General features: G+C 44.7%; 2 gene segments (V, D, J or C); both read right to left on the bottom strand.

The window, feature by feature from the left end:
• Positions 1 to 17,792: 17,792 nt before the first annotated feature.
• On the bottom strand, positions 17,793 to 22,991 carry LOC114909510 (T cell receptor alpha variable 38-1-like). The segment is given in 3 exon segments: positions 17,793 to 18,140; positions 18,277 to 18,284; positions 22,821 to 22,991. Coding segments are annotated over 3 exon segments (411 nt in total).
• A 1,244-nt stretch (positions 22,992 to 24,235) lies between these two features.
• On the bottom strand, positions 24,236 to 25,135 carry LOC114909466 (T cell receptor alpha variable 19-like). The segment is given in 3 exon segments: positions 24,236 to 24,264; positions 24,520 to 24,903; positions 24,998 to 25,135. Coding segments are annotated over 3 exon segments (462 nt in total).

Consider the following 25,135-nt stretch of genomic DNA (forward strand, 5'->3'; position numbering starts at 1 on the left):
TATGGCAAGACTACATAGAAGAGCAGTAACACATCAAGCTCTTGTACTATATTGTAGAGTTAATATAATATAATGACCCGTATTACTCAAAAGTGTCACATTTGAGCATTTATTATAAATACTTGTGAATGACAGGAATTGTGGGAAAAATCTAAGAGTTGTTGAATCACCGTGGGGACTGACAGGATTTATTAGGGAGTGAGTTCCGATTGAGAAGTGTAGAAGATGAGCTTGAGGTGTAGATCCTTGAGAAAAATGGGTCCTGGGACTGAGTCCATTATTTCCTCAGATGTTTGTTAATTCTTTTCACTGTAGGCTGACGGGGGTGCAGTGGCACAGTGGGTTGGACCAGGTCCTGCTCTCTAAAGGGTTTGGGGTTCGAGTCCCACTTGGGATGCCTTGCAGCAGACTGGTGTCCTGTCCTGGGTGAGTCCCCCCTGACGCCCCAAGCTGCTGGGCTAGGCTCCGGCTCCCCACAACCCCATATGGAACAAGCAGTTCAGATAGCGCGTGTGTGTGTGTGTGTGTGTGTGAGCTGTCTGTTTGTTCACACTTACTTTTTCTACAATGATGTTGATGTGTTTCTTTATTACCACACTTACACTTTATTATTACACTTTATTACAAGTGTAACTCGTATTTTAAAACTGGTTTTACAATACCTTAGTTTAAATAAACCAATGCAATTAGTAAAAAATGATATATTAGCCATTTGATATAGTAAACTACTGTGGATCTTTCAGTTATTGTGAGAATGCAGTGTTTCTCAGTCACAGTGAGCTTTTTGTACCGAGTAAATGGGTTTCCTGTCACTGTGGGACTCAGGGCACAGTAGTACATCGCAGAGTCTGTCAGTGCTGTAGAGGAGAACTTCAGATCGACACGGTTGTTTCCTTTATCCAGTATAACTGACAGATGAGGATGTGTAGATTTCTTTTTTTTCACCTGAGTAAATGATCAGGAGATTTTCTGGTTTTGATCTGGAGTACTGTCGATACCACTGTATGCTACTTAGAGTACCACTGTAGTTGCAGGAAAGTGTAACATTGTTTCCCTCCAAAACATGAACTACATCACTGAGTGGTGTAATTGAATCTCCAGCACTGTAATCTGTGGGGAACAAGAATTATTATGTTAATTCATGGACATTAATACTTTCAATATAAAATGTTTACAGTCTTGTGTTTATCCCTGAATAGAACAAGTTCACTTGAAATGCTGACTTGATGCAGATTTCATCCTTTTTACATCAATGTGTAAAAAAATGAACTGTAAATTGACTTACCTAGGAGTGCTGAGAGCAGGAGAAATGAAGAGAACAACATCATGGTGGATGGAGAAAGACACGCTGACAGTGTGTACAGTTAGAGCTCAACACTTCCTCTACTGTACAGGAGAACTCCTCCTGCCCTGAAGTGCTCAGCTCCTCCTTCACACACAGCACACACACACACACACACACACACACACACACACACTCAACTGTGCAGGAACACATGTCATCAGGTTATTGCAGGTGATATAGTAAGGCTGAATATATTTAATGCACTGCATCATCTGCAGGTGAAAATGTTGTCCCCATGTTTTACCTGGTATTATGCTGACATTAATAACGAGATACTGACTGCCACTGATTCGTAATTACGTAAAAACAATTACTGAGATAAATATAAATTTTTGATTTTTGAGACATCTTACATTTCATGTGAATGTGAAGAGATGCACAGTTCAGTTTCTGTAAGGGGTTCAGAGTGTTACTGTCGCTGTGGGCCTCAGCGCACAGTAATACTCAGCAGAGTCACACAGCTGCACGTCCTCTATTGTCAAAGGAACTGTCTTCATACTTGTGTTTAAGTTGGCACTGAACCTCCCATGGAGCTCTTCTGAAACATGGACACCACTGTCAAAGGAGTTCTTTTTCAGCATGTACTGGGGAGGGTCATTAGGACGCTGGACGTACCAGAAGAGAGTGTATGAAACTGTACTACTGCTGAGTGTAAAGTTACAGCTGAGAGCCACCGATCCTCCTTCGTATCCCATCACATCTCCTGTGGACTGAGTCACTGTGTCTTCAGCTCTGATTTCTGGGGGAAAGATATGTTGAGATACATTAATGAACAGCAGAGGAAATATTTGCTTCCAAAAAAATGGAGATGTAGAACTGTTATATGAAGCAGAAAATAATTTCCATGAAGCAAATGTTTCCAAGTGAAAGTGAACTGAAATAAAATAATGACGAAATCATACCTAAGCAACACACAGCAAAAAGAGAAGAGTCCTCAGGCACCATTCCATGGTAAAGCTGTAGAAATGACTACAGGCAACAAAGAATCAGTTTATTCTGTGAAGGAGGTAAAACTGTCTTTCTTCCTTTGGCTTCCAGTCTGTCTGTTTGTGTCTCTGAGTAAAACCAACCCCAAGTGAGATGTCTGTCAGACAGCACTTGAATGAAAAAGGATGCTTGGGCCCCCTTCAGGAAGAATGTGTAACAAGATTCTTACATATTCATTCGATTCTCATCAGAGATTTCTTCTGCTTCATACAATTCATCTCTCTTTTATGTGTGACTCTATGTGAATGTATTATGAATTTAATCATAACTTTTATACAATTAGTTTTTCTGAAACTCTGTATGCATTGTTTGGGTTACTGCCTTTGGATCCAAAGGTCGCAGGTTCATTCCCACCTCTGGCTGTAGTACCCTTGAGCAGGGTACTTACCCTAAATTGCTCCAGTAAAATTACCCAGCTGCATAAATGGGTAAATAATTGTAACCCGGACAATGTAAGCGGATTTGGAGAAAAGCGTGAGATAAATGAATAAATATAAACGTAGATGTACTGTTATACTGAACACTTTCAGAAGAGTCTTTTATCCAGTTTTTTTTTTGATATTAATGATTGTTTCTGGTAGCAGACTTAAATTTCATTATTTTGTGAAGAATGTCTGGTATAATTAGTATAAATTGAATGTTTTTTCCATATAGATTCACCACTGATTGTTAGTGAAGCTGTAACTGTTCTTGTATCATCACAGAGACACAGTGTATCACTGTGGGCTCCACAGCACAGTAATACACAGCTGAGTCTTCTGTCTGAGTGTCACTGATGGACAGGTTGGTCGAACGTCCCTTTCTGTCCACATCCACTGAGAACCTTCCTTTGGAATCGGCTTCATTAAATCCATGAATAATATATTCAGGTTCTTTGTTCACGTGCTGTACATACCAGTACATAGAGTTGAAGTTAGTGATGTCATGGTTGCATGTCAGCAGAGCTTTGTCTCCCTCCAAAAATATATCAAAGGTTCCTGTTCGACTTTATCTGCATCAACTCCTACTGAAAAAAGGACAAAAAAAAAAAAACTAATTAGACTGAGAAATTCTATTTCCACTGTTAGAAGCTAAATGATAAACATACTTACACATTAGTCCAATAAGCAGCACTGTTGTAAAAACAATCCATCCATCCATCCATCTTCCTCCGCTTTTATCCGGGGCCGGGTCACGGGGGCAGCAGTCCGAGCAGAGTCCTCCAGACTTCCCTCTCCCGCACACCTCCTCCAGTTCCTCTGGAAAAACCCTAAGGCGTTCCCAGGCCAGCCGGGAGACGTAGTCTCTCCAACGTGTCCTGGGTCTGCCCCGAGGCCTCCTCCCAGTGGGACAAGCCCGGAACACCTCCCCAGGGAGGCGTCCGGAACAGATGCTCGAGCCACCTCAACTGGCTCCTCTCGATGCGGAGGAGCAGCAGCTCTACTCTGAGCTCCTCCCGGGAGACTGAGCTCTTCATCCTGTCCCTAAGGATCCGCCCAACCACTCTTCGGAGGAAACTCATTTCTGCTGCTTGTATCCGCGATCTCATTCTTTCGGTCATGATCCAGAGTTCATGACCATAGGTGAGGGTAGGAACGTAGATCGACCGGTAAATTGAAAGCTTCACCTTACGACTCAGCTCCTTCTTCACCACAACAGACCGGTGCAATGACCGCATTACTGCGGACGCTGCATCGATCCGTCTGTCAACCTGCTGCTCCATTTTTCCCTCACTCGTGAACAAGACCCCGAGATACTTAAACTCCTCCACTTGAGGGAGCAACTCCCCCCTAACCCGGAGGGGGCAATCCACCTTTTTCCGACTGAGAACCATGGCCTCGGATTTGGAGGTGCTGATTCTCATCCCCGCCGCTTTGCACTCGGCTGCAAACCTCTCCAGTGCACGCTGCATGTCTTGATTCGATGAAGCCAACAGGACCACATCGTCCGCAAAAAGCAGAGACGATATCCTGTGGCCACCAAAACAGACACCCTCCGTTCCGTGGCTGCGCCTAGAAATTCTGTCCATGAAGACAATGAACAGGATCGGTGACAAAGGGCAGCCGTGGTGGAGTCCAACATGCACCGGCAACAGGTCTGACTAACTGCCGGCAATGCGAACCAAGCTCCTGCTCCAGTCATACAGGGAACGAACAGCCCGTAGCAGCGAGCCCTTAACCCCATAATCCCGAAGTACCTCCCACAGGATGCCACGAGGGACATGGTCGAATGCCTTCTCCAGGTCCACAAAACACATATGGACTGGTTGGGCAAACTCCCATGAACCCTCCAACACCCTAGTGAGGGTATAGAGCTGGTCCAGTGTTCCACGGCTAGGGCGAAAACCACATTGCTCCTCCTGAATCCGAGGCTCGACTATCGGTCGGATTCTCCTCTCCAGTACCCCGGCATAGACTTTCCGAGGGAGGCTAAGGAGTGTGATCTCCCTGTAGTTGGAACACAATCTCCGCTCCCCCTTCTTAAAAAGAGGGACCACCACCCCGGTCTGCACCGTCCCCAAACTCCACGCAATGCTGCAGAGGCGTGTCAGCCAAGACAGCCCCACAACATCCAGAGACTTGAGAAACTCGGGGCGGATCTCATCCACCCCCGGAGCCTTGCCACCGAGGAGTTTGACTACCTCAGCAACTTCAGCCAGGGTAATGGACGAGTCCCCCTCCGAGTCCCCACCCTCAGCTTCCTCTACGGAAGGTGTGTCGGAGAGATTGAGGAGATCCTCAAAGTACTCCTTCCACCGCCCGAGAACATCCTCAGTTGAGGTCAGCAGCGCACCACTTCCACTGTAAACAGTGTTGGCGGAACACTGCTTCCTCCTCTGAGTCGCCGACGGTTTGCCAGAATCTCTTTGAGAGCGACCGAAAGTCTTCCTCCATGGCCTCACCGAACTCCTCCCAGGCCCGAGTTTTTGCCGCGGCGACTGCCAGAGCCGCGCTCCATTTGGCCCGCCGGTACCCGTCAGCTGCTTCAGGAGTCCCATGACCCAGCCAGGCCCGATAGAACTCCTCCTTCAGCTTGACGGCATCCCTTACCTCCGGTGTCCACCACCGTGTTCGGGGACTTTTTAGCCGCAGCTCCGAACCGCCGCCCTGACAATGGAGGTGTGGAACATAATCCATTCGGACTCAATGTCCCCAGTCTCCCTCGGGACCTGGTTGAAGCTCTGTCGGAGGTGGGAGTTGAAGACCTCTCTGACAGGGGCCTCCACCAAATGTTCCCAGCAGATCCTCACTATGCGTTTGGGCCTGCCAGGTCTGTCCAGCTTTTTCCCCCGCCATCGAATCCAACTCACCACCAGGTGGTGATCAGTTGACAGCTCAGCCCCTCTCTTCACCCGAGTGTCCAAGACATATGGCCGAAGGTCAGAAGAAACGACTACAAAGTCGATCATCGATCTCCGACCTAGGGTGTCCTGGTGCCAGGTGCACTGATGGACACCCTTATGCATGAACATGGTGTTTGTTATGGACAAACCATGACTGGCACAGAAATCCAATAACAACTCACCGCTCGGGTTCAGATCAGGGAGGCCGTTCCTCCCAATCACGCCCTCCAGGTGTCACTGTCGCTGCTCACGTGGGCATTACAGTCCCCCCAGAGAACGGCAGAGTCCCCAGTGGGAGCGCTTTCCAGCACGCCCCCCAGGGACTCTAAAAAGGTCGGGTACTATGCACTGCCGCTAGGCGCATAAGCACAAACGACAACGAGAGACTGTTCCCTGACCCGAAGGTGCAGGGAGACGACCCTCTCATTCACCGGGGTAGACTCCAACACATGGTGGCTGAACTGGGAGCTATTAATAAGCCCACACCAGCCCCCGCCTCTCACCTTGGGCAACGCCAGAATAGTGGAGAGTCCACCCTTGGTCGAGAAGAGTGGTTCCAGAACCCAAGCTGTGAGTGGAAGTGAGCCCGACTATATCTAGACGGTATCTCTCAACCTCTGAGATCATTCAGGCACTCAAACCCCTCCACCACGATAAGGTTCATTTATTTATTTATTTTTTTTTTTATAGAGCACTCTTCTCACGCAGTGACACAGAATGCTTTAAGACAGGCATAAAGAAAGAAAAACAGATACAAACAAAGAAGACAGTTGACTAATGGCTACCATAATGAAGAACTTATTAACTATAAGTATACTACTGGCCACGGGGAAAGGAACAAAAACTCCCAACTGAAGGTTGAGGGAGAAAAAAACCTCTCGGGGGTCCACGGTCCAGTGGTTGCCCACCCCTCCTGGGCATTCTAGAAAGTAACAATTTGTAAGCCAGTGTTTCACAAGTAATTATCATGTTGGTAAATGGCATCTTGGATCCCCACTCGGCATGGAACATCTCGATCGTCATGGCAGATGGACATCATCCTCTGTCAGCACGGGATTCGTCTGTCAACACTTGCTAGCCTCCTTAAGTCTTATGTGGCTAGGTAGTGCTCAACGAGAAGATAGGACAGAGCTAGTAATTTGTTACTTAAGTAAATTTAACATGCATTTTTATAAAGGTGATAAACAACCAAGGCAGGTGGAATTACATTACGAGGTGGAATGCCTGAGTGAACATATACTTTAGTTGGGATTTGAAAATAGAAACAGACGGAACATTTCTGACAGTAACTGATAGACTATTCCACAGTTTAGGTGCTCTATAATTAAAGGCTCGACCTCCTACTGAGGTCTTATTGATCACAGGTACTTTAAGGTAACCTGCATCTAATGAACGGAGATATCGTCCTGGGATATAAAAATTAATGATCTCACAAAGGTCAGCCGGAGCAATGCCATGTACTGCCTTATAGGTCAAAAGTAGGATTTTATAATCAAATCTATAAGAGACCTGGAGCCAATGCAAGGATTTAAGTACCGGTGTTATATGATCAAACTTCCTAGTTCTAGTGACAATTCTCGCAGCAGCTTTTTGTACCAACTGTAGCCTGGATACAGTCTGGTACGGACAACCCGACAATAAAGCATTACAGTAATCCAGCCTGCTGGAAACAAAAGCATGAACCAGTTTCTCAGGATCCCGTCTGCAAAGGAATCGCCGCATTTTAGCTATGCTTCTTAACTGAAGGAAGCACGACTTAGTCAAAGCGTTTACATGAGATACAAATGACAGCTTTCCATCCAGCAGGACACCCAAATCCTTGACACAATAAAATTTAGTGTGGAGTTTATGTGTCTGAGTTACAACTCGAATGTAGGATATTTGTGCTACAATGTTGCCCCCAACAGGACATATGTGTAACAACATCCTCACATCTTCAGTGTCTAGTTCCAGTTCAAGTTCAAGTTTATTGTCATAGATACAAGTACCATGTGCAAGTGTCTTGAAATTCTTCCTGAATGTTTCTCTACAGGAGGGGGTGTGGTGGTGCAGTGGGTTGGACTGCAGTCCTGCTCTCCGGTGGGTCTGGGGTTCGAGTCCCGCTTGGGGTGCCTTGCGACGGACTGGCGTCCTGTCCTGGGTGTGTCCCCTCCCCCCAGCCTTACACCCTGAATTTCCGGGTTAGGCTCCGGTTCCCCGCGACCCTGTATGGGACAAGTGGTTCTGAAAATGTGTGTGTGTGTGTGTGTGTGTGTGTGTGTGTGTGTGTGTGTGTGTGTGTGTCTCCACAGACTATGGACAAAGACAGAAACATCAGAAATACTGCACAAACAAAACAATGACAGTGAGTAGTGCAACAGCAATAACAATAAATCATGGTAACAGTAATAACAATAATACCAGTTGACAGCCAGAGAACTCAGAATCAGAATGCTTAAAGTGGCAGTGTAATTTACCAATGTGCTTGGGGGAGCAGTCCAACTCTAGTTACTAAGGTGCACATTGGTTAGTGTTGTATAGTCCTACAGCAGTTGGGTAAAAGCTGTTCCTGTACCTAGCACTGCGGGTTATGAAACATGGCGCCGGCACAAGGCGATGTGTTGATTGCTTCTCCTTGGAGACTTGTTAGCTTAGTGTATATTATTTCGTTTGTGTCACTGTCCTTGGAGTCAGTTTATTCCCTTATTACTTATGACCGCCAAACACTTCTGCAAATACATGAAACAGTGCGATCAGACGCAATTCTTAGCGTTAGAGAGCTGAACTCGCTACCTTCATTCTGCCGCGAACAACATTATGACCGCGACCCACCTGGGACCACTCAGAAGACGTGAGCTCAGAAACGGGGCCGCAGGGCCAGCGTACAGATTAGAGCGAAACACCGCGAGCTATGACCTCCGATGCCCAGAATTTTCCTGTCCAACGTTCAGTCTCTGGACAACAAACTGGACGATCTCAGAGGGCGACTTAAATTCCGAAGAGACTTATGGAACTGCTGTGCTTTCTGCTTTACGGAGACGTGGTTCACCACGAGCACCCTGGACCACGCAGTCCAGCCCGAAGGCTTTTCAATTTACTGCGCAGATCGGACTGGTTCATCGGGTAAAAAAAGAGGAGGGGACGTATGCTTTCTTATTAATGACACATGGTGTACGAATGTGGAAGTGATTGCACAGAACTGCACTCCGGACCTTGAATACCTTCTGATCAAATACCGACCCTTCTATCAGCCCAGGGAGTTCTCGGCTGTGCTCATGGCCGCAGTTTACATCCCACCCCAATGGAACACACACAGCGCTCTGAACGAACTGTACCACGTTGTCACTAAGTACGAGAACACACCCAGATGGACTGTTCATTATCTCTGCCTGGGACTTCAACCAAGCCGATTTCAGGAACGTGTACCCAAAATACCATCAGCACATCTCCTGTCCCACCAGAGGCTCAAACACCCTCGACCATTGCTACACTTCACACAAAGGTGCGTACCGCTCCCTGCTGCGTCCACACCTCGGGCAGTCAGATCACGTCTCGATTCTGCTGCTCCCGGTCTACAAGCGGAACCTGAAGCGAGAGGAATCTGTGACGCGGATTGTGCAGCGCTGGACACCACAAGCGGAGGAAAGGCTCCAGGACTGCTTTGGCTCCGTGGACCGGGACATGTTCAGAAACTCATCCTCCAATCTGGACGAGTATGCCACAGTGGTCACGGACTTCATCGGGTACTGTGTAAATGTCTGCATACCACATAAAACAGTCCGCTCATTCTCCAACCAAATACCGTGGATCATCGCTAAAATATGAAATAAGATCTGCGCGCAAACTTGAGCGTTTCAGTCCGGAGACATGGACACATACAAGGAGAGCAAGTACAAGCTTTGCAAAGTCATCACCAGCGCGAAACGGGAATACAACAGGAAGGTGGAATCAGAGTTTAACTGCACTCAAGATCCTTATAGGCTGTGGCAGGGAATCCAAACACACACACACACACACACACACACACATTTTCAGAACCGCTTGTCCCATACGGGGTCGCAGGGAACCGGAGCCTACCCGGTAACACAGGGCATAAGGCCGGAGGGGAGGGGACACACCCCAGGACGGGATGCCAGCCCGCCGCAAGCGCACCCCAAGCAGGACTCGAACCCCAGACCCACTGGAGAGCAGGACTCGGTCCAAACCACTGCGCCACTGCGCCCCCCGCTGGAATCCAAACATTAACAGATTATAAAACACAGACGCGAACATTGACAGGTGCCGCCCCGTCTCTCCTTGACGAAGTGAATGCATTTTATGGCCACTTCGAGATCACGAACAGAGACTCCCGGTGCAAATCCCCACAGGGCTGAATGACCCCAGTCTCACCGTCTCTGTAGCACAAGTGAGAAAAACTTTAAGCCGAGTCAACATCCACAAAGCTGCTGGTCCGGACAGAATTTCAGGGCGAGTTCTAAAAACATGCCGTGAGCGTTCCTAAGAAAATTAAAGTGAACTGCCTTAATGACTATCGCCTGGTGGCACTGACCCCCATTGCAATGAAATGCTTTGAGAGGCTGGTGCTGGGACACATTAAGGACACCATCCCAGACACTCTGGATCCACTGCAGTTTGCCTACCATCACAACAGATCCACTGAAGACGCAATATCACACACACTTCACACCATTCTGTCTCACCTGGATAATAAAAACTGCTATGCAAGGCTATTATTTGTAGACTATAGCTCAGCATTTAACACTGTCATCCCAACCAAGCTGATCCACAAACTACTAGGTCTGGGACTGAGTGCCACATTGTGCAACTGGATCCTGGATTTCCTCACCAACAGACCCCAGTGTGTGTGGATTGGCAGTAATACCTCCTCCCCACTGACCCTCAACACTGGTACTCCACAGAGAAGTGTCCTGAGCTCAGTGCTATACTCCTGTTCACACATGACTAGGGGGCCAGGCACAGCTCCAGCACCATCATAAAGTTTGCTGATGATACCACCATTGTGGGTCTGATCACCAACAACGATGAGACGGCCTACAGAGAGAGGTGAGGCTCCTGGGAGAGTGGTGCCAGGACAACAACCTGTCTCTCAATGTCAGTAAAACTATTGACTTCAGGAAACAGGATACAGTTCATGCACCTATCTGCATAGGAGGGGACGTTGTAGAGAGGGTCAACAGCTTCAGATTCCAAGGGGTCACCTTCACTGCCAAACTCACATGGACTGAGCACACAGCATCAACCATCAAAAAGGCCCATCAACTTCTCCACTTTCTCAAGCGTCTGAAGAAAACCCGGATGTCCACTACAGTCCTCACCACTTCTGTGGAGTCCGTCCTCACAAGGTGTATTACATCTTGGGGCGGCAGCTGCTCCATACAGGACAAGAAAGCCCTACAGAGGGTGGTCAAAACGGCTCAGGGAATCATTGGCACGCAGCTACCAGCAGTCCAGGATACCCACACCACACGCTGCCTCAGAAAGACGATGCATATCATGAGAGACCATAGTCACCCCACACGGGCACTTTTCTCTTCTCTGCCATCTGCAAAGTGGCTCAAGTCTATTTAATATTCATTGTTCTGGTCTTTATATGTCTGTTCTTGTGTTTGTCCGTTTCAGCAGTTATTTCTAGTAATAATAACAATAATACAAAAATGTATTTCATATTGTGGCTTTTACATTAACCTAGAAGATATTGGACTGTCTGGAGTGTTATCATTTGTATAGCAAGACTACATATGAAGAGAAGTAACACATCAAGCACAGTTATGTGGTCTTACAGATCTGTTTAATCTCTCTCCTTCCCTCCGTCTCCTTTTGCTATGAAACTGATGAACGTTTCGCTACCATGTAGCTACACCACAAAGCTGAACTGGGTTCAGAGCAAACAGGCTGGCTGGGTGAGAGCCAGTTTATATCATAATGATCTGCTTCATTTCTCATGAAGGAAAACACTGTGGTTTTTCAGTTTGTCTTTTATAGACAGGAGGTGAAGCAGGTTTTTGTACGAGTGTTGATGTAGATTCAGCACTGTGGTCTGCAGTGCACAGTAATACACAGCAGAGTCTTCTAGTTGAACTCTTGAGATGGACAGAGAGGCTTTACCAGATGACTTGTCAGCACTTGAGGAGAATCTTTCTTTTGCAAACTCTGCACTGTAGCTACTATACCCCCTGAACAGTATGAACTGGGGACCTGTTCCTGGATACTGGCGGTACCAGTGGATCCAGTATCCAGTGCTGGTTGTGCTGAAGGTACATTCCAGAGAAACACTCTGTCCTTCTTCCTTCAACAACGAGGACTCCTTCTGTTGAATCTCATCTCCAGCTGAAATGGCTGTGAACAACAGATAAAAAACCCATCGAACTGTTTAATGATGAGAAAAGAACCAGTTTGGTAATGAAACAAAGACTCCAGAGACACTTACGGAGGCTCATGATGAACAGCATTCCCCACAAGAGGCATTATCTTGTCTCAGTGTGAACCTTCACAGTGCTGGAGGACAGACGACTGGAAGAATAAACGTGTTCTTGGTGTCTTTGGGTGGATGTCAGTCCTGTGATGTGGGTGGGGCGATGAGACCTTCTTGTGGAAGCTGTGGAAAACAAAGGAAGTTCTGACATATGACATCATCTGCGCACAGCAGTTTCACATCCATTTTGCTAAATTTTTTTACTTTCAGAGAGGAGACGGTGAGGATCAGTTTTAGCTATAATGACCCACGAAGTTCTCACAAGCTGTGTATAGTTTAGAAGAACTGATTGAATTTGGTTTCACCAGTACCATGAGACATACTGGTGTCCCATCTCTGCATATGAGCTGTTACATTTATTTCATGGCGTTTATTTTATTTCCACAGAAAACTAGCAATTTATGTCTTCTCATCCTCCAAGTTCTTATGTAGCTGCTTTTAGACAAGAAGTGATCAAAGTTGGTTTCATTAGAGGGCAGAATGGTGGTGGTGCTGCTTTGTAGTGCCTGGGCTGTGGGTTCAAAACTCGCTCAGTCTGGGCAGAGTTTGCGTCTCTCTTATTTGCATGGGTTTCGATCCACATTCCGTAGACATGTGTTCCAGTGGATTGGTCACTCTGAATTGCCAGTACGTGTGTGCGGTGTTGATGCGAATGAATGATTCTTCTTTTGACCACTAGAAGGCAGCAGATGTTCACTTCAGAGACCAACAGCTATTATTGTACTGCCACAAGTCCACTAAACAATCACTGCAGTCAGTTCTGCAATAACAGGCTTTTCACTGAAGTGATTTTGATGTGACACAGGAGGAATGCAAATTTGTGGAATACGATTTTCTCTGCGATTGTGACTGTGGAATAATGAAATTCACTTCATAAAGCTGAGACTTGATGACTGCATTGTGTGAATTTTTCTCCTTTAGTGAGTTTCTTTATGGTGGTCCCGCGCGCGAAAAGCAAAGCATGGAGGTTCTCGGTTCTGGCTCCATTGAGGTGGAATTACCTCCCTCCTCTCACTCAGAACTGAAACTCTCTCCATATTCAAGAAGGGTCTGAAAACTCACCTTTTGCAGACCCACTTCGCCCATCATCTCTCCAACTCATGTATGGTGTAAATGTTCATGCACCGTAACTTTATGATCATACACAGATAACCCTTTATAGAGCCGCTACTCTCTATTCTATGTGAATGTCTGTGCACCTTATAAAGATTATAAAAATTCTATTAGAAAAATTTAATATATAAGATTTTTAAGATTATAAAAATTTAGGAAGGTATGTCTGCAACTATGTGTCTTTCTCCTAATGTAATGTACAAATTGTATTTTTGATGAGACGTACGTTGCTTTGGAGAAAAGCCTCTGCTAAATGAATAAATGTAAAATGTGAATGTAAAATCTCACAATATGAATATTCTTTGCAGTTGTTAGTTCATTATTTTCATGTGCTTTATTTATTTGTAGTACATTATTCTTTGCTTGGTGGCTTGACTGGCGACTTTTTCCTATGAATCATTTTTTTATGGTTTCTGGAAAATAAATATACACACACACACACACACTTTCAGAACCGCTTGTCCCACCTGCGGTCGCGGAGAACCGGAGCCTACCCGGCAACACAGGGCATAAGGCCAGAGGGGGAAGGGACACACCCAGGACTGGACGCCAGTCCATTGCAAGGCACCCCCAGGGGGACTCGAACCCCAGACCCACCGGAGAGCAGGACTGTGGTCCAACCCACTGTGCCACCACACCCCCCTTGAAAATAAATAACTGGAAGCAATAAAATGAATTTTACTGTGCAACTGCATTTTAATGCTTGAAAGAGGGTGCATCAATTTTATTCAGATCTCCATACATTTACATAAATATAGTAACAGCAAAAAGTTTGACTTTTTTGTTGTGAAATGCCATTCTCTGAGTTTTTTTTTTTTTTTTTTTCAGTCACACTGAGGTTTTTTGTACAGAGTAAATGGGTTTCCTGTCACTGTGGGCCTCAAGGCACAGTAGTACATCGCAGAGTCTGTCAGTGCTGTAGAGGAGAACTCCAGATCCACAGTGCTGTTCTTTTTGTGAACTTTGGCAGACAGGTGTGGATTTGGAGGACTGGCTTCCTGTACCTTTCCTGTGGATTCTAAAATGAGCAGGAGATATTCTGGTTTTGATCTGGAGTACTGTCGATACCACTGTATGCTACTAACAGTACCACTGTAGTTGCAGGAAAGTGTAACATTGTTTCCCTCCAAAACATGAACTACATCACTGAGTGGTGTAATTGAATTTCCAGCACTGTAATCTGTAGGAAATAAAGTAGATGTTAATTTCAATTATAAATTTTAACAGTTACGTTTATTATTCTCATAATTACAAATGATCTAATTAGCTTTCTTATTTTAAATGGTGCTCTAATTCAAAAATGTCATAATACTAATAAAAATATTTTAGTATTACCAAATATATGAACTGAGTGTAAAGTGTGACTTACCTACAAGTGCTGAGAGGAGGAGAAATGAAGAGAACAACATCATGGTGGATGGAGAAAGACACACTGACAGTGTGTACAGTTAGAGCTCAACACTTCCTCTACTGTACAGGAGAACTCCTCCTGCCCTGAAGTGCTCAGCTCCTCCTTCACACACAGCACAGACACACACAGCACACACACACAGCACACACACACTCAACTGTGCAGGAACACATGTTAATATCAGGACACAGCAGGTGATATTTCAGTGTTAGGAAGTTACGATATACTAACACAAACATCTGACAAAGTGATGTTACATAGCACAATACCTAACTGTTCCAGCTTGCATCAAAATCCAACTTAGAGACAGACTGTGGAACTGAACTTGTTCAGAATCCAGGGACTGGCTGTACAGTTTTGTAAATTTGTCAGGAGTTTTGCACGGAGTCGAGAGGAGCTGGAGGAAGCAGAAGTAGGAACAGGTGACAAACAGATGAACTGACACAGTGCTTCATGTCTCCTCTTTCCATTGTTCTTTCTCTCTATTAGTCCTCGTTTCCTTTCCTTTTCATGTGAAAACTGAATGCGCTTTCAGTCGTTACATGGCTGCACCACAAAGATGAATGTACTTCTGTGCTCATATGCTGACTAGATTACAATCAGGTATTATCAGCTCTCTTTCCTGCTGAGGCCAACCTCTGGTTGTGTCAGTTTGCCCTATAGAGCCCCTGGGGGGAAGTAGGTTTTTGTACCACTGATGCCCTGAGTTCATCACTGTGGGCCTCAGTGCACAGTAATACACAGCGGAGTCAGTCAGTTGCAGCCTCTGAATTGTTAAAGGTACCGTGGTTTTCTCAATGTTGGCATCGAATCTGTCCTGGAATTCAGTGGCAGTATCACCACCTCCAGATGTGAACCTTCTCAGAATGTACTTGGGAGAACCGTTAAGGTGGTGGATGTACCAGTAGAGATATGCAGCTGTGCTGCTAGTTGTAAAGGTACAGCTGAGAGTCACTGATCCTCCTTCGTATCCGATCACATCTCCTGTGGACTGAATCACTGTATCCTGAGCTCTGATTTCTGGGGAGAAAAGGACACAATATTTATAAGACACAACCAAAATCCATCAGAACTGACTGAACAAAATAATTAATTGTGAATATTGCAGTCATACCAAGGCAAATTGCAGCAAGAATGACAATAATGTTGATCCCATGTGCCATTACTGATCTTCTCAGTGACCAAACACTACAAAACTGATCTGTGTGTCTGTTGCATTTATCCGTCTCTCTGGCTGTTTCCCGACCTTTAGACCAAACCTCTCTGCAGTGACAAATGTTAACGGGAAGGTTGCAAAAAGTGCTGGGGCTGAAAGAGCAGATGTTTCTGGTGTGGTGTCGCCCCCATTAGGCCATATGTGGAATAACATGCTCACAACCTCAGCAGCAGCTTCGTGTGTCAGACCCACAGGTGGACGGAGTGGTCAAAAGCAAAACTCAAGCAAATATACGATATACAGACCTGGACATGGAGGTGCGACTTCAGCTTCAGTCTGTAACTCCACCTGGACACATTTTGGAAATAGAGACACACACAGGTCCTCAGTTACCACAGTCTAAAGTGCCATTGTGGAATGTGTGCAACCACAGGTACTTGGGCCTCCAGGGGTTCATTTATCCCTGGGGTCTGGGGTTCAAGTTCCGCTTGGGGTGGCTTGTGATGGACTGGTGTTCCATCCGGGGTGTGTCTCTTCCCCTTCTGGTCTTGTGCCCTGGGTTTGGCTCCTGTTCACTGCAACCCTGCTTAAGACAAGTGATTTCAGACAGTGTGTTTGTATACATATATATTATTGTACCTTTTTGGATCTTTGTGTTGTATTTTCTGGAACTTGTTCAGTGCCCTGAGTCACTCCAGTGAGAAGGGCACCATGTAAAAATATGCTGGACCGAACTGAACTTTTTCACAAAGGGACTTCATGTACAGTTAGATTGACATCTTTCTGCAATGATAACAGTGCATATGTGAAGCGTTAGTGGATGCGTAGCCAGTGTACCCTTTAGGGTTAGCTCTCACTGGCATTCTGTGCGCAAACAAACCAAGAAATTGATTTCACTTCAACAATAAAATTACTTTACAACAAAAATTACTGTATATTACTTTGGTATTATTATTATTGCTGCTGTTGTTGTTGCATCCTCTTCCCTGTGAGTAAGATAATTTGAATTGCTTGAGTTAAAAAATATAACTGTAGAAATGGATAAATAACTGCATCTGGCTTACATTTACATGTCTGTTCATTTATCAGACACTTCTCTCCAAACCGACGTACATCTCATAGGAAATACAATGTGTTCATCACATGAGCAAGAAGAGACACTTAGATACAGACGCATGAGTTTAAAGTACAGTTACTTACTTTCTATTATATGAACCAATGTACATGACACAAGTAGCTGTATAAAGCTTAATCAGGATATTCACGATTTCTCATCACATTCCTAGTAATTTAATTTATTTTTTGTTGTTGGATTAGCTGTGTAAAGGTTTATCCGGGCACGATCTTAAAGTTATAGTGCATGAGCATTAACCCTTACAAGAACTTAAGAGATCATGAATCTCTGTCCACATATAAAAGGGTCTAAGAACTCTCCTCTTCCAGACTCACTTAGCCATTGATCTCTTAAGTTCATGTAAGGTATAAATATTCATGCAAATAGAATAACCCCAACACTTTCATGAACCTGGGTTTCAGTTCCTTGCAAGACCACCAGAGGTCCCCCCTCCCCAGAATTTGAAAAAACCATCACAAGAATGTGTGTGTGGAGTCTGAGTGTGTGACAGTACTTGACTAGTTACAGAAACACTCGAGTGTTTGTCTTTGTGTATCTCACCAGGCCTGGTCCTGTTCCTGAGTGTCCCCTGTGTTCTCTGAAGGTCCATCTCACTTGAAGATTGAACCTTTCTCTCTCTAAATAAATTCTGGACACACTTCATCCACCTGTCTGTGCTACAGCTACTGTACCAGTTCTGACCACATTTACAGCACCTTCCTCCCAGATTTACTTCACTCTCTCACCCCATCAGCTCCACACAGTCATGTTTACCACAGTAACCACAGTTACTTCTGAAGCTCTGCTGCTGTGGAACTGATCTCAGACTGTGGGAAGGAAGCTGCATTTCATGGTTGCTGAGAGGAAGTTCTGGGCAAAAGAGTTTTTGTAGAGCTTCTCAGTGACTTTTGCTCACTGTGCCACCATCAGAGCACAGTAGTAGATGGCTGTGTCTGACATGGTAAGAGCTTCGATGGTGAGCTGGGTTGAGTCCCTGGATGTGGTACATTTGAATCTGTCATCTGTTGTATGCTCGCTGCTATATGATCGGGCCCCCTTGTAGAGGAGGTACTGAGGAGCCTGGTTCATGTTCTGTCTGTACCAGTAGAGATAAACATTGTTACTGTTAGCACTGTATTTACAGCTCAGTGTCACGGATTCTCCTTCTGTACCGGACTGTTGATCCTTTTCAGGTCTGATATCATCACCAGCACTCAGTCCTGGAAAGAGAACATATAAATATCAAGGATGACAAAGAAATGGCACAAGAACACAACCCTACAATATTTATCACCGAGAAGAACACAAATCCCCAGGTGACAGTGACAACAGGAATTACTGTCCAACAGCTCTGACCTGTGGTGATGGTGTGTTGGAGATTCTATTCAGTGTGCTCTCATGTTGGTGAAATATCTATCGATCACATGACCTTTGTTGTGCGTGATGTGTTCTGATGAAGCACGTACGTAAATAAATGTTCTCCCCTTCCGGTTTAAGCAAACCGATGGTGTGAACGTGTACTTTGTTACCTCCGTTAAGTATAATCTATTTACCACTTCTCAAACGCAGAGATGGCTGCGCCAACAGGTTATGGGCCCAGAAGAGAAGTAGGTAATAGACTGAGCAGACTGTGTTTCGACGGAGACGAAAAGAATTACGAACTTTGGGAGACAAAGTTTTTGGGGCACCTGCGTCTGCTGGGACTGAAAGGGACCATATTGAAAGTCCCCACACCGAGCGATAGAGACAGCGCGGACGAAGATGAGATCGACGACACTGATAAAAATGAAGAAGCCTACGCGGAATTGATCCAGTTTTTGGATGATAAAAGTCTTTCCCTTATAATGAGAGAAGCCGCAGATGACGGAAGAAAGGCGCTGCAAATACTGAGGGGCTATTATGCAGGAAAAGGGAAGCCGCGAATTATTAACCTGTACACAGAATTAACATCCCTTCAGAAAACTGCAAAGGAAAGTATTACGGATTACATTATTCGGGCAGAAACAGCCATTACCGCTCTGAGGAATGCTGAGGAGACGCTCAGTGACGGACTGTTGATTGCAATGATTCTTAAAGGTTTGCCAGAATCGTTTAAACCATTCGCAGTTCATGTAACACAGAGTGATGAAACTATGACTTTTGCAGAATTTAAGACAAAGCTCAGAAGTTTTGAAAACACTGAAAAGTATGCTAGGTGAAATGACGACAACGTTATGAAAGCGAGTGGTGCAGCTCCTGTGAGAAGAGGAGAGAGAGAAAAACGCAGACCCTGATAATATTACATGTTATAATTGCGGTCAAAAAGGACATAAAGCCTGGAGATGTCCAAATGAACGTCGTAAAAGTCAAAAACAGTGGTGTAGCTATTGCAAAAGCTCAACACACAAAGACGCATCTTGCAGACGCAAAAGAAGGGACGACGCAAAACAAGCGACGCATGAAGAGGACGCAGATAAACATGCTGCATTTGTCTTCAAAACGTGTGATTATCAACTAGACGGGCTGAAACATAAAGGACTAATGGTTGATACGGGAGCAACATCACACATAATTACCGACATCGGAAAGTTTAAGAAATTTGACGAGACTTTCCAAACGGGCAAACATTTCATTGAGCTTGCGGACGGGACAAGAGCGAGTGGCGTTGCGCTGAAGAGAGGTGACGCGGAGATATGTTTGATTGACAGTGAATGTAAGCAAGTGAGCACAACGCTAAAGAAAGCATTGTACATTCCTTCATATCCACAAGACATATTCTCTGTTAAAGCAGCGACTGCCAACGGGGCTTCTGTTCGTTTTCGACAAGGACATGACGAGCTCATCCACAAGGATGGCACGAGATTTGAAATAAAAGAGTATAATAGACTGTACTATCTAAACACTATAGATAAGGGAGGAGATTATTGTAACGGCTGTTACGACATTCAAACTTGGCACGAAATCCTCGGCCACTGCAACTATGATGATGTTTCCAAGTTGCCAGATATTGTGGAAGGAATGGAAATCAAAGGAAAGATTGACAAGTCCAAACTGCACTGTGAAGTCTGCACACAAGGCAAATTTGCGCAAAGCAGGAACAGAGAACCCGATGCACGTGCCAAAGTCCCACTTGAACTTGTGCACACAGACTTGGCTGGTCCTATTCAACCAGAGGCTAAAGATGGTCACAGGTATGCACTTGTATTTGTTGATGATTTCTCAGGCACAATATTTGTTTACTTCCTGAAAGCGAAAAGTGACACTGTAAAGGCTACGGAAAAATTCCTAGCAGACACTGCTCCTTATGGTACTGTAAAGTGCATTAGGTCAGATAATGGCACTGAATTCACAGCAACAAATTTTCGGTCATTGCTAAGCAAAAATCGCATTAAACATGAGACCTCTGCACCGTATTCACCCCACCAAAACGGTACTGCTGAAAGAAGTTGGCGAACATTGTTTGAAATGGCCAGATGCATGCTCATTGAGAGTAAATTACCAAAAGAGTTATGGACTTACGCTGTGATGACTGCTGCAGTAATTCGCAACAGATGCATTAATAACAGAGTAAAGCAGACTCCATACTACATGTTGACAGGAAGAAAACCGGATCTTTCAAAGATGAGAGTTTTTGGATCCATGTGCTATGCATACAAACACGACAGAAAGAAGCTAGATTCACGTTGTGAGAAGGGAATATTTGTTGGGTATGACAAGAATAGCCCTTCATACCTGGTGTATTACACAGACACTGGAAGAGTCCTTAAACACAGGCTTGTCAAATTCTTCAAGAAATGTGCTGTCGAGCAGCAAACTCAAACTGACCCACAAATACCAGATGAGGATGTTTATGGGGGAAGTTATTTGCCATCTAAGGTAACAACAAACATCACTGAACAGAGTTCAGGGAAGTCTCAAGATAGTGGAGACAAAACAGATCTTCAAAATGATGATCAGACTGAAAATATTCAGAATAGATGCAACCCCAAAAGGAACAGGAAAGCTCCCCAATACTTATCCGACTACGTAACTGATATTGAAGATGATGATCAGATACTTACTAATATTGACTACTGTTACAGAATGTGTAATGTACCACAAACCTTCAAAGAAGCCATGAGTTCAACCAAATCACAGATCTGGATTAAAGCCATGGAAGAAGAGATGGATTCTCTAAAATAAAATGGAACTTTTACGTTGATGACTCTACCCGAAGGCAAACATGCAGTGGGGGGTAGATGGGTCTATGCAATCAAGAACAATGCAGATAACAATGAAACATATAAGGCTAGATATGTTGCTAAGGGTTATAGTCAAGTAATGGGAAGAGACTATAAGGAAACCTTTTCTCCAACAGCAAATATCACATCAGTTCGTGTCTTGATGCAAATGGCAGCACAGTATGACCTTGTTCTACATCAGATGGATGTGAAAACGGCTTACTTACATGCTCCAATTGATTGTGAGATCTATGTGGAACAGCCAGAAGGTTTTGAGGTAAAATCGAATACTGGTGAAAACTTGTCTGTAAACTGAACAAGTCATTGTATGGTCTGAAACAGTCAGGTAGAAACTGGAATAAGTTACTGCATGATTACCTGAGTGAAAATGACTTTATGCAAAATCCTGCAGACTCTTGTGTCTACAGTAGACAAACTGGAAAAGAGAGAGTGATGCTAATAATCTGGGTTGATGATCTGATTATTGCTTCTAGTACCAACGAGTTACTAAATGATGTGAAAAGGATGCTGACAGCTAAATTCAAGATGAAAGACCTTGGTAAATTGAAACATTTCCTAGGCATTGATTTTGAGCAAATGGATGGAGTTGTGAAAATGAATCAAAAGGGGTACATCTTAAAAATACTGGAAAGGTTCAACATGTCGAATAGTAAGTCCAGATCGACCCCATGTGAACAAAAGCTAGAGTATAACGGTGATGGAAACTCTGTAAACCACACAAAGTATCGTGAAGCAGTAGGTAGTTTGACCTATCTAATGACATGTACTAGACCAGATCTTAGTTGGGCTGTGAGTAAATTGTCTCAATCTATGTCAAAACCAAATGAGCAACACTGGTGTACAGTGAAACATGTGATGAGGTATCTGAAAGGTACAGTAAACCAAGAACTGACGTACAAGAAGAGTAACGAGAAGCTGAAACTTACAGCATACAGCGATGCTGACTGGGCATCAGATCCAAATGACAGACGAAGTACGACTGGATACTGTTTTAGTCTAACCAAAAATGGTCCCCTCATTTCCTGGAAGTCAAAGAAGCAGCCTACAGTTGCTTTGTCAACATGCGAAGCGGAATATATGGCACTGGCTGCGACCACACAAGAAAGTCTGTACCTTGTACAATTGATGAATGGACTGGAAAACGGATGTCAGTATGCACCGGTAAAAATCTTTGAGGATAACCAAGGTGCAATTGCTCTTTCCAAAAACCCTGTTTGTCGACAAAGATGTAAACACGTTGACGTTAGGTACCACTTCATTCGATCAGCAATTAGTGATGGTAAAATAACAATTGAGTACTGTCCAACAACAGAAATGGTTGCTGATGTGATGACTAAACCAATGACGAAGTATAAGAAAGAAAAGTTTGAAAGCTTTATGTTTGGGGCATAAATGTTGCTGATACAGGGATGTAACTGTGTGTTGTATTGTAAATGGACCTGTAGAGAATGAGAGCAAGTGGGGGTGTTGGAGATTCTATTCAGTGTGCTCTCATGTTGGTGAAATATCTATCGATCACATGACCTTTGTTGTGCGTGATGTGTTCTGATGAAGCACGTACGTAAATAAATGTTCTCCCCTTCCGGTTTAAGCAAACCGATGGTGTGAACGTGTACTTTGTTACCTCCGTTAAGTATAATCTATTTACCACTTCTCAAACGCAGAGATGGCTGCGCCAACATGGTGACAATCAGTAAGATGAATGATTTCTCCATGTAGAACTGAGAGTAACACGACTGCGCTCCTGTGTTCGCTGTGCTGTGGGTTGTGCTCATTGTTACCTCGTTCTTCTGGGCTTAATCAGGTCACATGACCTCCCCTAAGGAATCCTTGCTCTATGTGTCATCCATATGTGGCTCTGACCTTTCCATTTCAGACCCCTAGGGGCCAGTGTTGTCTTTACTTTTTATGTTGTACTTCTTCTCCAGGAGTTTCTGTAAGGGGTTCAGAGTGTTTCTGTCACTGTGGGCTTCAGCGCACAGTAATACACAGCAGAGTCACACAGCTGCAAATCCTCTATTGTCAAAGGTACGCTGCTGTTAGCTTTCCTGAGAGTGGATTTAAATCTGAGTTTAAATTCTGGCTCTGTGCTATGTGCTTCATATGTATCCCATTTCAAGATGTATTTGGGAGACTCATGAGGACGCTGGATGTACCAGAAGAGATCTGGGACTGAAGAGGTTGTTTTATAGGTACAGCTGAGAGTCACTGATCCTCCTTCATATCCGATCACATCTCCTGTGGACTGAGTCACTGTATCTTCAGATCTGATTTCTGGGGAAAAAAGAATATATTTTTTTAATGCATGAAAGTAGTTTTTACAGAATGCACTGAAATAAAAATATGGATGAAATTATACCTAAGTAACAAGCAGTGAGGATAACAGCTATTCTGAGGCACAATTCCATACTGAAGTTATAAAACACTTGAAAACTATAGAGTTTGTGGAGTGTGTAAAAATCTCTCTTGTTGTTTCCAGTCTTGTCGTCAGTATCTCTCTGCAGTTTCAAGTCCTGATGAGGAGTTTATGAGGGTGTTCAAAGTACAGGAGTGGAAATATTGCTACAATGTCACCCCCAGGAGGATGTGTGTAAATACTTGCTCACGTCTCCAGGAAAGTACAGTACACACACACATCATCTGGAACTACTAGTTCCATGTGGGGTCGTGGGGAGCCGGAGTCTAACCCGGCAACAGAGGGAGTAAGGCTGCAGGGGGAGGGAACACACCCAGAACAGGATGCCAGTCTGTCGCAGGGCACCCCAAGTGGGACTCAAACCCCAGACCCACCGGAAAGCAGAACCCAGTCAAACCCACTGCACCACCGTGCCCCCCCAGTACAGTACAGTACACACACACACACACACACACACACTTTCCGAACCGCTTGTCCCATACAGGGTCACGGGGAACCGGAGCCTACCCGGCAACACAGGGTGTAAGGCCGGAGGAGACACATGCAGGATGGGACGCCAGTCCGTCGCAAGGCACCCCAAGGGGGATTCAAACCCCAGACCCAGCGGAGAGCAGGACTGTGGTCCAACCCACTGCGCCACCACGCCCCCCATCAGAACAGTACAGTATTTTTAAATTTGTCAGAGGTTTTGCACCGAGTCCAGAGGAGCTGGAGGAAGCAGAAGTAGGAACAGGTGACAAACAAAATCTACTTATCTCAGATGAACCGACACAGTGCTTCATGTCTCCTCTTTTCATTTTTCCTTCTTTCTGTTAATCCTCGTTTCCTTTTCATTTCATGTTAAAACTGAATGCGCTTTCAGTCGTTACGTGGCTGCACCACAAAGATGAATGTACTTTTGTGCTAATATGCTGACTAGATTACAATCAGGTATTATCAGCTCTCTTTCCTGCTGAGGCCAACCTCTGGTTGTGTCAGTTTGCCCTATAGAGCCCCTGGAGGGAAGTAGGTTTTTGTACCACTGATGCCCTGAGTTCATCACTGTGGGAGTCAGTGCACAGTAATACACAGCGGAGTCAGTCAGTTGCAGCCTCTGAATTGTTAAAGGTACCGTGGTTTTCTCAATGTTGGCATTGAATCTGTCCTTGAATTCAGCCGCAGTATCACCAGCTCCAGATGTGTACCTCTGCAGAATATACTTGGGAGAGCCGTTAGGGTGTTGGATGTACCAGAAGAGAAATGGAGCTGTGCTGCTAGTTGTAAAGTCACAGTTGAGAGTCACTGATCCTCCTTCGTATCCGATCACATCTCCTGTGGACTGAGTGACTGTATCCTGAGCTCTGATTTCTGGGGAGAAAAAGACACAATATTTATAAGACACAACAAAAATCCATCAGAACTGACTGAACAAAATAATTAATTGTGAATATTGCAGTCATACCAAGGCAAATTGCAGCAAGAATGACAATAATGTTGATCCCATGTGCCATTACTGATCTTCTCAGTGACTAAATACAACAAACTGATCTGTGTGTCTGTTGCATTTATCAGTTTCTCTGGTTGTTTCCTGACTTTTAGA

Source organism: Scleropages formosus, chromosome 25 (assembly GCF_900964775.1).
Source record: "Scleropages formosus chromosome 25, fSclFor1.1, whole genome shotgun sequence".
Lineage (NCBI taxonomy): Eukaryota > Metazoa > Chordata > Actinopteri > Osteoglossiformes > Osteoglossidae > Scleropages > Scleropages formosus.